Below are 12,849 nucleotides of genomic sequence, written 5' to 3' on the forward strand. Positions count from 1 at the left end.
TAAAAATACCCCTTCCGCTTTATTTGGATTTCTTTTCCTCTGCGCAGGTGATTGACAGGGCCGCGTAAATACATTCTCAGCCAGAACCGCTCGCCTGCACCCCACCTTCCGCTGCTGGCTCTGAAAGGTACCCTCTGAAGCGGGACAGGGGGGCAGGTCAGGTCTAGAGCCCTCTTAAATGCACTCTGCCCCCTGCCCCCTGAAGTTGAGTTTGCAGCTTCCATGGGGGGGGGGGGAGGGCAAACAAGCGGCACCAAACCATCCCGGCTCAGTCCCCATGTGGGTGACCCCTGCAGCCTCCCCAGCCTCGGTGTCCATCTGACCCCTGGGCGGTGCTCCTGCCTCTCCCTTAATCCTGCGCAGCCCCCACCCCGCCCCATTGCCACAAGCCGGGCCCAGCTCCTGCTGCCCAATGGCAGGGCTGTGCCGCCTCCACCACAGGACCCCATTCCCCTCCCCAGACCTCCAAGACCCCACCCCACCGAACGTCCAAGCCCTGGTCCAACCATATTTGGGCTGTCTGCACCCCAGTCCCCCCGGATCGGCCGGCGGCTGAGTTTCTGCCAGCTCTGCCAGAAGCACCCCCCACCCACCAAACGCAGCCCTCTGTGCCTTCCCCCATGACCTTGAGCACCTGGGTTTTGCAGTGGGCGAGGAAAGCCAATTGTGCGTGAACGCAGAACCCCTGCCATCTCCCTGGGCACACTGCATTTACACTGCGCTGCCCTGCAGCTATATTCCCTCCCCCCTGCCCAACCCTCCCAGTTGCTCCTCTCTGTGCCCAGCCTGCCCTTGGCCTCCTCCTTCTCCTGCCCCACCTAATGCCTCTGAGGTCCATTGGCCTGATCCAACCCAAGAAGGCAAGGCGCTGGGGAGGCCAGGATAGGTGTGTCCGGCTGGCATGGAGCAGGGAGCGGTTGAGGGGGATGGGAGGGTGGGCTTGGCCAAGCTCCGAAAGGGGTTTGAAAACTATGGGAGGTTTGGCACAGCGGGTGGGGAGGGGAATGGGGCAGGCTGGCCAATGCAACTGGGGGGGCAGCAGCATGGAGAAGAGGCAGGAGGCGGAAGGAACTAGGTCATCCCTTGGGTGCCTCCAGGCCACAGGTTGGTTGGCTGAAACGTACAGGAATGAATGGCTGCGGAAGGGCATATCAAAAGTACAAAAGGACCTGGTAGCCTGCTGGGGGCCACTGCTGCCCCAAGGGAAGTCTGGCTGGTTTCTCGGTTTGGCACAGGTCATTGCTGGCAGGGCCACGGCGGTGGACAGAGGGAGGCTGCAGCACAGATGGGGTTGGCAGGTGCATGTCTGTGTTTCCCAGTGTATGGGGAGGGGTCTCTCTCTCTTTCTGTGTGTGTGTGTTTGTGTATTTGTGGTGTGTGTGTGTGTGTGTGTGTGTGTCTAACTGGCTTTTTTTATATCAAGAACACTTAAGTTTAAAATCTTTACAAAGGACAAAACACGGCGTCTTCCGTTAGTGTTTTAAAGAACTAAAGATCTGCTTAAAAAACGTCTCTTGGAAAGAAACAGACGGACAGGAAAAAAGTTTTCTCCACGACACGAAGGAGAGGCGTGAGGGTTGCGGGGGATGGGGCGGGGGGGGGGGAGGAGAGCCACCTGGACAGCATCTGTTTGGGCCCAGCACCAAGCGCAGGCTACATATCCAGGACACAGCACTGGGGCTTTGGGCACCGGACTGCACCTGCCCAGGGCTCCCTGGCATGCGGTCCCAAGCCGCTGTCTCGGCATGGCAACTCAGCTCACGAGAGTTGTTTTCCCATGGCACTGACTGGTAAATCTCTAGTGGTAAGGAGGGAACGGCAGGCAGGAGCCACCCCGAGGCCCACAGTTGGGGTTCCCCAGGCAGTGCCCTGTGGCTCTGGGGAGGTGCCGGGAGGGGCCTCCAGCAGGCTCAGAGGGCTCACCAATCCCCTCCTGCACAGTGTCTGGACTCGGGAGCAGGCGGCTCTGGTCGCAGTTTTTGGCCCCCTTCTGCTCGGCCAAGACCCTCGCCGGGCCTCCAGGAGAGTCAAAGCACTTGATACAAATGAAATCCCCAAAGGGCAAGTAGTCCAGGGACGCTCGCCACACCTTGCCGCCACTCCCCCCTCCCCCCGGCAGTGCCAGGTCCGGCGAGGGCGCACGGGGAGTGCACGGGTGCTTGGGGCAGGCTATACCCGGGTGGTGGAGTGTGAGTGCGGGAGCCCAGTACTGCTGAAGCTGGCGGCGAAGGTGTTGTAGGGGTGCAGGGTCTGCAGACCCACCAGGGAGTTGGGGATCATCGTGATGGTGTTGGGCGTCATGAGCGGGATGTCGTCCGGTGAGCGGCGAAGGGTGAGCGTGTAGTCGGGCAAGGCGGCAAGGCGCAGGGCGTCGTGGGGGGCCTCGCAGTCGCCGTGGTGCGCCTGGTTTGCCTGCAGCGATGGCATCTCCTCCTCTGGGGTGTGACCGATGTCGTTGGCGGCGCTGGCGGCCCGCTGCGGGCTGGGCTGACGGTGCGTGTCTTGCCGGCGCTTGTCCTTGCGGTAGTAGAGGGCGGCGAAGGCCAGGACGTTGAGGAAGAGCAGCGAGGCACCCACGGCGATGGTGACGCTCAGCTCGGTGGAGTAGTCCCGGGGGTTCTCCACCAGCAGGGTCCCCGCCCCGTCCTGCTCCGGGTTCCACTTCTCCTGTGAGCCCTCGCTGGTGTAGGCGGTGGAGATGGCTGGGCGCTTGGTGCTCCAGGCCTTGCCGTTGGGCCGGCGGGTGATGTGGGAGTTCTGGGTAGTGTCGGGCGGCGGCACCTTGGTGGTGGTGGAGGTGTAGTGGAACATGTCATGCAGGTTGTACAGGTGCGGCACCAGGTGCTTCCAGAAGGCAACCTTGGTGGCGCGGTAGTGATCTCGCACGCGCGGCTTGAGGCCGATGTGCAGGTAGAGCTGGTCGCGGGGGTTGTACTTGGACCACGCCACCTCCTCAAAGCGGTTGGCCTTGGTGTGGATGAACTTGGTGTCCTGAGGCACCGGCTTGTTGGGGTCCCTGGAAGTGTGAGAGAAAGAGGGAACACAAAGTCAGCAACGTGACTTTGGACAACATTATTATTATTATTATTATTATTAGATTAAATTTATCTACCGCCCTTCATAAATGGATCCCAGGGTGGTTCACAGAATAAAATACAAGCTAAAGCACAAGTAAATAATTAAACCAAAACAATAACACACACACCCTCTCACAGATACATTTTAAAAGACTGTCAGATTTTTATTTATTTATCACATTTATATGCCACTTTCTCCTCCTTGGGACTTCAAGGCAGCGTACGTGGTGCTCCTTCTCCTGCGCACCTCAGCCTCACAACAACCCTGTGAGGTAGGTTAAGGTAAAAGATGCCCAAGGTTGTACCCAGCGAGCTTCACGGCTGAGTGGAGATTCAAACCCTGCCCTCCCAGATCCTAGCCCAACACTCTTAACCACTACGCCAGCTGGGTCCTCGAGGGAGAAAGAACCACTATGCCAGCTTCAGAGGCCTTAGAAAGACAAGTGGCCTATCCGGGGTAGTTAACACCAAAGCAGAAGCAACAAGCTATTAAAACATAGGCGGTTGATTTAAATGGCAGGCCCTGAAATTCTGGTTCTGTAAATCTGAGCTCAGTCTAGGGCAGGGATGGGGAAACTTTCTTCAGGCAAGCTTCTGAGGAAAACATGCCACTCATGGGTGGGCCAGAGGTGAAGTGGGTGGAGCAACATGTGTAATTCTAACCTCTGCCCAGTAGGCTGTGCATTCACTTCCCCACCCTCCATCTAAACATGCTTGAGATGTTACCAGAGTTCAAGGACACGTTCCAGCCAATCAGAAGCACTAGGGATGAGAGGGAGGGCCATAGCAGGGTGTGGCCTGGAGAGACAGTCCCAAGGGCCAGATGGAGAGCCCTGAAGAGCCACATCTGGGACCAAGATTCCCCACCCCTGCTCTGGCAGATGGAGACCAGGCTTTTCTTGAGGAACCACCTTTTGCTTAGCCTGATGGTTGATCCTTTTTATTCTGTACTGCCCACTCCAATGGGAAGTGGCCCTCTTTGACTTGAAACCCTTTTAACTGAAGGAGGTAGGGATCAGACCTAGGACCCTCATGCCTACACAGCCTAATGAACTGCAGCCTTTGTCTCAACCTCCTGCCCCATCGCCAAAACCAACCAACCTGTTTAATGCACAACTTTGCACAGGGAGGCAGCATGGCAGGAGGTGTCTGCAGCTTGCAAGTAACACAGCCCCTGCAACCATTACATATCCCTGTCCTGCACCCTAGGTTCGTCCACTAGGGAGATGACTGGTACCCCCTACCCACTTGGCCCCTGGGGTGGGAAGGAGGGTGGTGCAAACCTACCCGGTCTTGGCAAAGTTTGTCCAGTAGGTCATGACCACAGCACTCAGCATGACATCGTTCTTGGAGAAGTTGCAGGGGAAGAGGTCAGTGGGCCCGATCATGGGGATCCCGAAGACGTAAGGCACCTCGTCCCCGTGGGCGGCGTCGGACCAGGGCGGCTTCATGAGGCTCTGACAGTGGTGGTAGAAGGCGTAAAAGTATGTGGGGGAGCCATAGCGGGCATGCAGGTCAGCGGTCACCACTGAGGGCTCCACCCACTGGTGGTCGGTGAACAGGGCCACCAGCGTCTTGCGGCGCGTCTCGGGGTTGTCCCGGTCAGCCCAGTCCGTGTACATGAACTTGATGGTCTCACGGAGCGTGTCCTTGCCCTCAGGGTAGCCGTACAGGTTGTCCACAAAGTTGGAGACGGAGTAGTCAAAGTCGCTGCCCGAGACACCGTCCTCCGGGTCCACCACGCCCTCCACGAACTTGAGCCCCTCGCCTTGGTTGACGCCCAGCATGATGTCGTAGTTGAGGAACTCGCCCTGTTCCATCAGGATCTCAGGGTCGTCAGGGATGACGTCCCCATCAATGACGGGCCCGAAGGCCACGTGGTAGCGTGCCGGCTGGATGTCCTGCTCCACCAGCTCCTTGGCGCTCTTCTGCCGCAGGCAGTCCACCATGTCCACCGTGTCCAGCACGTTGCAGCCAACCTTGTCAGCCAGCAGGCTAGTGTACTTCACTGGCTGGTAGTTGACAGCCCAACTGGAGAGGGCAGAGCCGCTCTGGATGATGGCCCTCTGGAAGAGGCCTGCAGGTGGGAGACACAGAGGTGAGCAGAAAAGGCTTGAGCATCAACATCAACCTTCTCTCTCTCTCTCTCCTGCCTAGGCTGAGGAACCCCTTAGGATGCTGCCCTGCCACAAGTGCTGAAACGGCAGAATTGACTGCCGAATTAAGAGGATGTCATGACAAGAGTGTTTACGGTGGAACAGAGACCCCTGACGGATCACCTACCAAAATATCAGCAATCTATGAAGTTGTGGGTGGGATTTGGCATATGAGCAGCAGATGAATGAAAGATCGAATGGTAGCGGGGTTTAGATAATGAAAATACATGTGTTACGAAACAGCTTATAAAAAGGAGTATAAACCAAACGTCAGGAAAGGAAGGGTGGTGGGAAGTCAAGAAGGAACTTGCATGTTTTTTAAAAAATGTATATGGTGACAAATGCTTTGAAATATTGCTGGAGACTTAATAAAAATGATATATGCACACATACAAACACACAAACAATATGCCACCCTGTTTTCCTGCCCACAAACAATGTGGCAGCCATCAGCCTCTGCGAGAAGCTAGCTCTAAAGGGAGAGAACAGTTGATGCTGCCCTGCGGACCTTTGGCCTCTCCTGAACTATTTCTGGGAAACACAAGAAGCCACAAGACACACCCAACAGCCCCTCTTTCTGTTGCTGGGCTCCAGAAATGGGAAGAAAGGGTGCCACTTTCTTCTTAGATGCTGGCCTGGCTGCAGAGTGTGGGGCACCCTGGGGCATTAGCTTAAGCCTCCCCCCCTCCAGTGTTCACTAACCCATCGCCAGCAGCCTCTGGCGGGATGCTCAGGCAGGGCCAAGTGTGGCTCCGTCCAGCCCCGCCCGCCACAATAAGCAGGAAGGGGACGAGGGGGTGTTGGCAGCGGCCTCCCTCCTGCAGGCAGGGCTCTTGGAGGCTGCAGGCTGGCGGCTTGGGGGTTAAAGTCCCACACCACTTAACCCTGTGCATCCCACCGGGAGCAGCCCTCGCTTCCTGCCCAGCTGGGCCCCGCTCCGTGCCAATGCCCAGTGGCACAAAGAAGCCTTTTTGCTGGAGGGAACACAAGCAGCAGGGGCGGTGGTGGGGGTGGGGGGGCGGCGACGGCAACGCAGAGCCTAGGAAGCAGGCCCACAAAGGGCCTGGGGCTGGCAGAGGAATGCTGGGCTGGGTGCCAAGGCCCCTTCCATGCAGCTTGTCCTCTGAATACAAAAAGGCCCCAGGAAACGGCAGCCTCCGCAGCTGAGACAGGGGGAAGGGGCCAGAGGGCAGCGTTCCCTCTGCGGCGGCAGAAGCGCTCAGCGCTTGGCCTGGGCTCCCCAAAAGAGCAATGCCACACAAGGAACCGAGGCCAGGCCTTGTCTCTCTGGATGGAGAAGCCCCCTGGCTCCCGACCTGGGGAGGGGGGTAGATGTCTATTTATAATCACGCTCTCTCTTGCTGCAAAATATCCTCTCAACCAGCTGCATACCTTGTCAGCGTTAATTGCCTCTCGCCTACATTTTCTGTCGGTATTTTAACAACCGTTGCAAGGGCGCTGTGTCATCGCAAGGCTTATACCAAAGCCTTCCAGGACATCCGCCGAGTGGAGGAGGTCTTGAATCAGCCACTCAAGTGCAGTTGGGCATGCTTGGAAGGCATCCTGGCTCCCGCAAGGCTGGGGCAGCTAAAGAGACCGAGCTACGAGCTGGAGGAAATCCCTGGTTTGAATCTTGCCCCAGCCATGAGAACATAATGAGGGCCTGGCTGCTAGATTGGGCCAAAGTCCAGCACCCTGACTTCACAGCGGCCAGCTGGGGGCCTCTATTGGAAGCCCATACACCAGGCCTGAGCACAACAGACAGCACTCTCCCCACCTGCAATTCCCAGGTATTCAGGGGCACAGTGCCTCTGACCAAGGGCAAAGAACACAGCCAGATCCTCAGGGATTTGTCTAATCCTCTCTCAAAGCTGTCCAATTGAGTGGCCATCGCTGCATTGCAAGAGAGCAAAACTACATGCTGAACTACATGCAATGAAGAGTTTTTCCTTTTGTCTCTTCTGAACATTCCAACATTCAGCTTCATGAGCGGCCTCAAGTTCTAGGGTCACTGAGAGGGAGGAAAAGACTTCTCATCCTCTTTCCCCCCCCCCTTTCACACCAGGTGTACACACCTCTGCCATGTCCCCTCTCACTCGTTTTTCTTCTTCTAAACTTATTCACACACCCTCTGTCTTTTTTCTTCAGTAAGCCTCTAGCCACTGTTACACAGTGATAACGATGCTTTACCGAGGTATTGTAAGGCAGAGTTTTCCAGACTGTGTGTTGTGACACGTTAGCATGTCAGCTGCAGTGTGCAGGTGTGTTGCACGAACGCTCCCTGCACTGCTGCCGGGGCTGGAAAGGGGTTTGTTTAACTTCCAGTTTGCTAGTGAAACTGAATTACTGAATGATGATGCATGTCTAAAAAGTGTGTCACCAGCATGAAAAGTTTAGAAAGATCTGTTGTAAGGATTACGAAGGGGCCCTTCTCTCAGTCCCACCACCCTTACAGGCATGCTTGGGGGGGGGGGGACACACACGCGGGACAGGGCCTCCTTGGTGGTGGCTGCTCCCCGACGACTTCAGAACTCCCTCCTGAGAGACACTAGACTGGCTCCCTCACTGTGGTCCTTCTGCAAGCAGGTGAAGACTTCCTCGTTCCAAGAGGCTTTTGGGAACTGACTGCTTTAAAGAAAAGGGCTGGTGCCATGCTGCTTTTATAGTAATTGCTGGAACACACACACACACACACACACACACACACTTTAAACTCTATCAATGTTTAATTGTTTTTAAATTATTATTTTTTCTGTGTTTTAGCAGTTCTTATTTTTATCAGTAAACTGCCAGGGAAAAAGGCAGGGAACCCACAGGAACCTCCCTGCAGCATCACAACTGGGTCAGTGGGCATATAAAACCAGTCCAAAACTAGCTTCCTCCCACAGCCCTCATCTGCGGATGCTGCCATCTGGGCTGTGAGTCCTGGAAGACCTGCTGCCTGCCTTGCAGGCCTTTTCTCACCTGGACTGGAAGGCCGGGGCCCGGACTGACTCCAACTGCAAAAGTTGAGGCTCCTGAAAAGACACTTGGGCTGGGGCATTGTTTAGGGAGGGGTTTTTTTTGGGAGGGAGGTGTTATTGCTATTATTTGTATCTTTATTTTAGATCTTGATGAACATGTGAAAATTGTTCAGTTTGATTATGCATTTTTTAAACGTTTTATTTATTGCTTTTGTTATGTCACAGCTATGTATTTTCTTTCATGTTGCAAGCCGCCTTGAACATGGTTTGAACTGTGGAAAAATATACAAATTAACTACATATGCATGCATCTATGCCATGAGAAGAGGACCGTGGGTCCATTCCTTCTGCTGATCATATCAGCAAAGTCATAGCTACTGTTTGAGGGCTTATTTTTTTAACAAAAGCAGCAAGTTGAAACTTTGGAAGCCCATTAACAACAGAAGCAAACACACAGACACTTTCCTATCAATGGGGGGCATCCTAGGTGGGCGCGTATTCTGACCTATGAACAGATATTCCAGTGCCTTTTCGGGAGGAGGGTGGAATAGGGGGCAGCAGCACTGGGGGAGGGTAGTTGTTTTTAAAAACCCTCCCCTCCCACCCCACAGGCCCAATATAAAAATCCACTCTTCCTCCCCTACCAGGAGCTATTATGGAAAACACAATATAAGTATCTGTATCCCCCCCCCCCAAGAGAACTGCGGGTTTGGCAAAGCCCTTCTCACAGGGTTCTATCCTCAGTTGACACATCTCTCTTCCTCAGATACAAACACACAGGCTAGCTCTCTCCCCGTATATGTGTGCGCACACACGTGGGTTTTTTTTTGGTGTGTGTGTGTCTGTTTTTAACCAAAGAAAAAGTCACTGGGAGCTCTCATCGCGTCACTGTCTAGTTCTGGCCCCTGGCACTTAACACGTCTCCCTTTCTCTGTGCTCCCAAACCAACGCCGTTTGTTCACTGTGACTCATCTTGGGCCTTCGCCTTGTTGGATGCAGTCCTGACAGCTTTGTGCTTTCCTTCTCCTTAGTCACATGTACTGCCTCCCGTTTCCTGTAAGTTCTGCTTTTATAAAATCTCCAGGCTGCTAGGAAATCTCCTTGTGCAGCCACATCGATCTGCTGGGGAATCATTCCAGGTTGTCCTTTGCATCGGCACGCCACGAGGGTGTGCCTCTCCCATACTGCCCTCCTGAAGAACTACCAGCCCCCAGCTCCCTCCTTTCCCCTCCTCTGTGCCCAGGACCAGATTTGCCGGTGTGCTGAAGCTTGTGCTATTGAACTTCACATCCTTCACTTGCCAAGCATTGCCCCCACCCCCAACACACACCCTGCCACCACTGCAGGAAAATACAGAACGATGTGATTTTTATTGACATGTGAAATGTAGGTGATCACATTTCAACCTCTCCTATATACACATTGGCTGGAACCGGAGGGAGCATTTTGCCTCCTGAATTCAGGTTTGGAAGGTGCTGACAGCCCACTAATTAAAGAGAGGAACCCATAGCTTGCAACCAAGTAGCCACTAATACTGAGCTCCCAGGACAGAGATGAGGGAACTGGGAGCCCTCCACATGTTCCTGGACAACATCATGTTTCCTGACCATGGAAATTGGTGTTGAGTGACATTTGGAAGGTCCCAGGTTCCACACACCTACCCTTGAGACACAACAGAAGTTAATGTGCCGTGATTTAAAAACAAACAAACAAACAAACAACCTACTTGCCAATTGGTTGGATGAGCAGGCGTGACCGTGAAACCATATCTCAAAAGCTTTCTTTGAATATTTACTGCATTTCTATCATTACCATTGCATGTATGTACCACCCTTCGTCCAAAGATCACAGAGCGTTTACAACATAAAAACACAAAATTCATAAATAATAATTTTTAAAAAACACACAGAAAAAAACATGTTTAAAAGGCCATAGATTGTCTAACAGCCAAAGGCCTGGTTGAAAAGAAATGATACCACTATGTTCAGCTGTGGATCGTGGTTGTGACACCTGTGATGAAGCCAGTGAGCAATACAAACAGATGAAGCAAAAGCAAGCAAGCAAGCAAGCAAACAAACAAACAAACAAACCCCACCAGCTTTCCCATATCCTCAGCATACAAGCATGCTAAAAGACACCAACAGCCAGCTGCCCCAATGGAAGGTTTGCACAAGTGGGACACTGACTGTCTCCAGCACAGGGGCTGCCTTCCGGCAGCCAACTTGCCCCCTTTCTCAGGAAGGGCAAAGGTTTGTGTCAATTCTGCTGCAGAACAGATGCATCAAAAGGTCCTTGAGAAAAGGGCCAAGCCTCTAGCTATTTCTGAAAGAAGGTGGTGGTGAGAATAGTTTTGTGGGGCTCATTAAACTGCATCGACATCTTCTCCCCGCATTCTCCTGGCTGGCCCTGAAAGGATCACTTCAAGGATCCCAGGGCAAGGAAGTGTTCACTATGCAGTAGTTTGGTCACCTCTGTGCGCTCACTAAATTAAAGGTGGGGAAGCTCAGGGCCCTGGGAGTTAGGCAGCCCTCCAGGTCCCTAGGACTCTCCCCAGGACACATTCCTCACTACCCCTGCTTTGCACCTTCCTCCTTGGATGCTTTTGCCTGGCTGGAATGTGTCCCTGGACTCTTGCTTGCCTGCATGGAGGACAGAGAGGGATGGGCGTGCATGAACATGCAAGCTACCCAACTGCGCAAAGGTAAACCTGGCATTCATTGCTCTGCGCACTTTCGCCTCCAGTCCCACTCACCACCGGCATGTGGCCCCTGGAAAGCAGCACAGAAAGGGATGTGGTCCTCCGACTGAGCATTATTCCCCATCCCCGCAGCATGTGCAACAAAAGCAGCCATGTGCTAAAACTGTCCCTTGTATCTGCCCACCTTGTCCTCACCACTAAGCTGTATGTCGGCCCTTTTTTTTGCTTCTGATATACACTTCTCCAGCATGGTTTCACTGGGTTCCAGTGGCCACAGGGGCATCCTTTGCCTTCCCAGCTCGACAGATAACAGATATTGCCTTTCAGTGAGGTAATATCCAAAAGGAAACATTCTCCCCGGTACATGCACTGGTAGGAGAAGGCACCCCACACCTGCTGCCATGCCATTAGAAAATGGTCTGCTAGCTCCCTCCTGCCTGCTCCTGGTCCCCTCCCCTGGCTGGCTCAAAGAGGCCTGTTTATTCCCCGAGTCTGGCATATTCCTGCCAGCCTCCTTTGCTAGCACAGGATGATACCGCCTCTAGCTTGAGTGACAAGTTTTGCAGAAGCTGCACGACAGCAGCAGGGGGAGTGGCAGAGACCCTTCCTGCGTCTGCTGGTTTATGAGCCTCGGTAAAGAGCGAAGAGATTCCACCCCAGACGTACAAGAGCCTGTTTGGAATCAGTTCCCTGCAGGCAGAAGTGAGGAAGGCCAGGATGATGAGAGGTGTATTGCTGGCTCCTGACAGAACCATCAACGGGCCAGAGAGAGATTGGCGGCAGCCTCTCTCCAACTTCTTTGGGGCTGCTTAAGGAAGATCTGTGGGGAAGTAAGACACCAGACTACACATGCTAAGCGCATGGCTCCTCCCAAACAATCCTGGGCACTGTAGTTTGTTTGCAAAGGGTGCTGGAAACTGTAGTAAGCTATACTGGTAAGGTACAGTGCCCAGGATTCTTTGGGTGAAGCCATGCGCTTAAAATGTGTGATGGGGTTATTGACCGAAAGGAGGGCCAAGTTCAGGAAGCATGCGCCAGCCATTCCTGAAGAGGCTTTCAGCTGGCCTGAGGGGGACTCATATCGCTCTGTGCTTTATACCAAGTATTTGTTTCTGTATTTTAAAGCTGAAAACTGCCTTGACAGAAAGGAGGCATATAAATGAATGAATGCTCTAGGCCTCTGCTCTGCAGGCTGGAATTTGACCAGAGTTTAATGCTTTAGAGCAACAGAGGGAAAGAGAGAGAACACAATCCTGGATGGGCCCAGCATGTGCAACATGAGCAATGGGCTCCCAGCATTTATCAGCACAGTGCAGACATGCCCTCCCCTGTAATCAGCGACATTCTGGGTGACCTTTATTTATTATTATTATTATTATTATTATTATTAATACAACCACCCTTTATCCAAAGATCCCAGGGTGGTGTACAACATTAAAAACATAATTTACACAGAATAATAATAATGACCAAAGGTCTGGGTAAAGAGGAAAGTTTTCACCGGGCACCTAAAGTCCTGCATGATGGCGCCAGGTGAGCCTCTCTAGAGAGAGCATTCCACAGATGGGGAGCCACTGCAGAAAAGGCCCACTATTGTGTTGTCACCCTCTGAACCTCTTAGGGAGGAGAGGACACAGAGAAGAGCCTCAGATGACGAGTGCAGGGTCTGGAACGATTCGCGAGGCGAGAGTTAATACGAACTACCTGCCGTTGCCCCACTCCCGTCTTGCTAATTCAGTTTCCATTTACATATTCCATTAACACACACCCACACCCACACCTCTGAAGATCCATGCAGTGAAAGGCAAAGAATCATGGGTCATGAAAGACTCATTAATGCTTCTCCTTATTTACATAACTGCTGCTAAAACATAAATATAAGGACATATGAAACTGCCTTATATCAAGGTCACCTGCACTGGCTCGGTCCTGTCATCTCTGACAATGGTTCTCAG

General features: G+C 53.2%; 1 protein-coding gene across 6 annotated transcripts in view; it reads right to left on the reverse strand.

Moving 5' to 3' along the window:
• Positions 1 to 12,849, reverse strand: part of NLGN3 (neuroligin 3) — a 63,970-nt gene continuing 51,121 nt past the window's right edge. For all 6 annotated transcript variants that reach the window (XM_080990080.1, XM_080990077.1, XM_080990079.1 and 3 more), the window contains 2 exons: positions 4,365 to 5,154; positions 1 to 3,016 (listed from right to left, as the gene is read on the reverse strand). In XM_080990080.1, coding sequence (XP_080846206.1) covers positions 2,170 to 3,016; positions 4,365 to 5,154 — 1,637 coding nt within the window. In that variant the 3' untranslated portion in view covers positions 1 to 2,169. The remainder of the gene's footprint in view (positions 3,017 to 4,364; positions 5,155 to 12,849) is intronic.

The sequence above is a fragment of the Podarcis pityusensis genome, assembly GCF_964106645.2.
Source record: "Podarcis pityusensis genome assembly, chromosome: Z".
NCBI lineage: Eukaryota > Metazoa > Chordata > Lepidosauria > Squamata > Lacertidae > Podarcis > Podarcis pityusensis.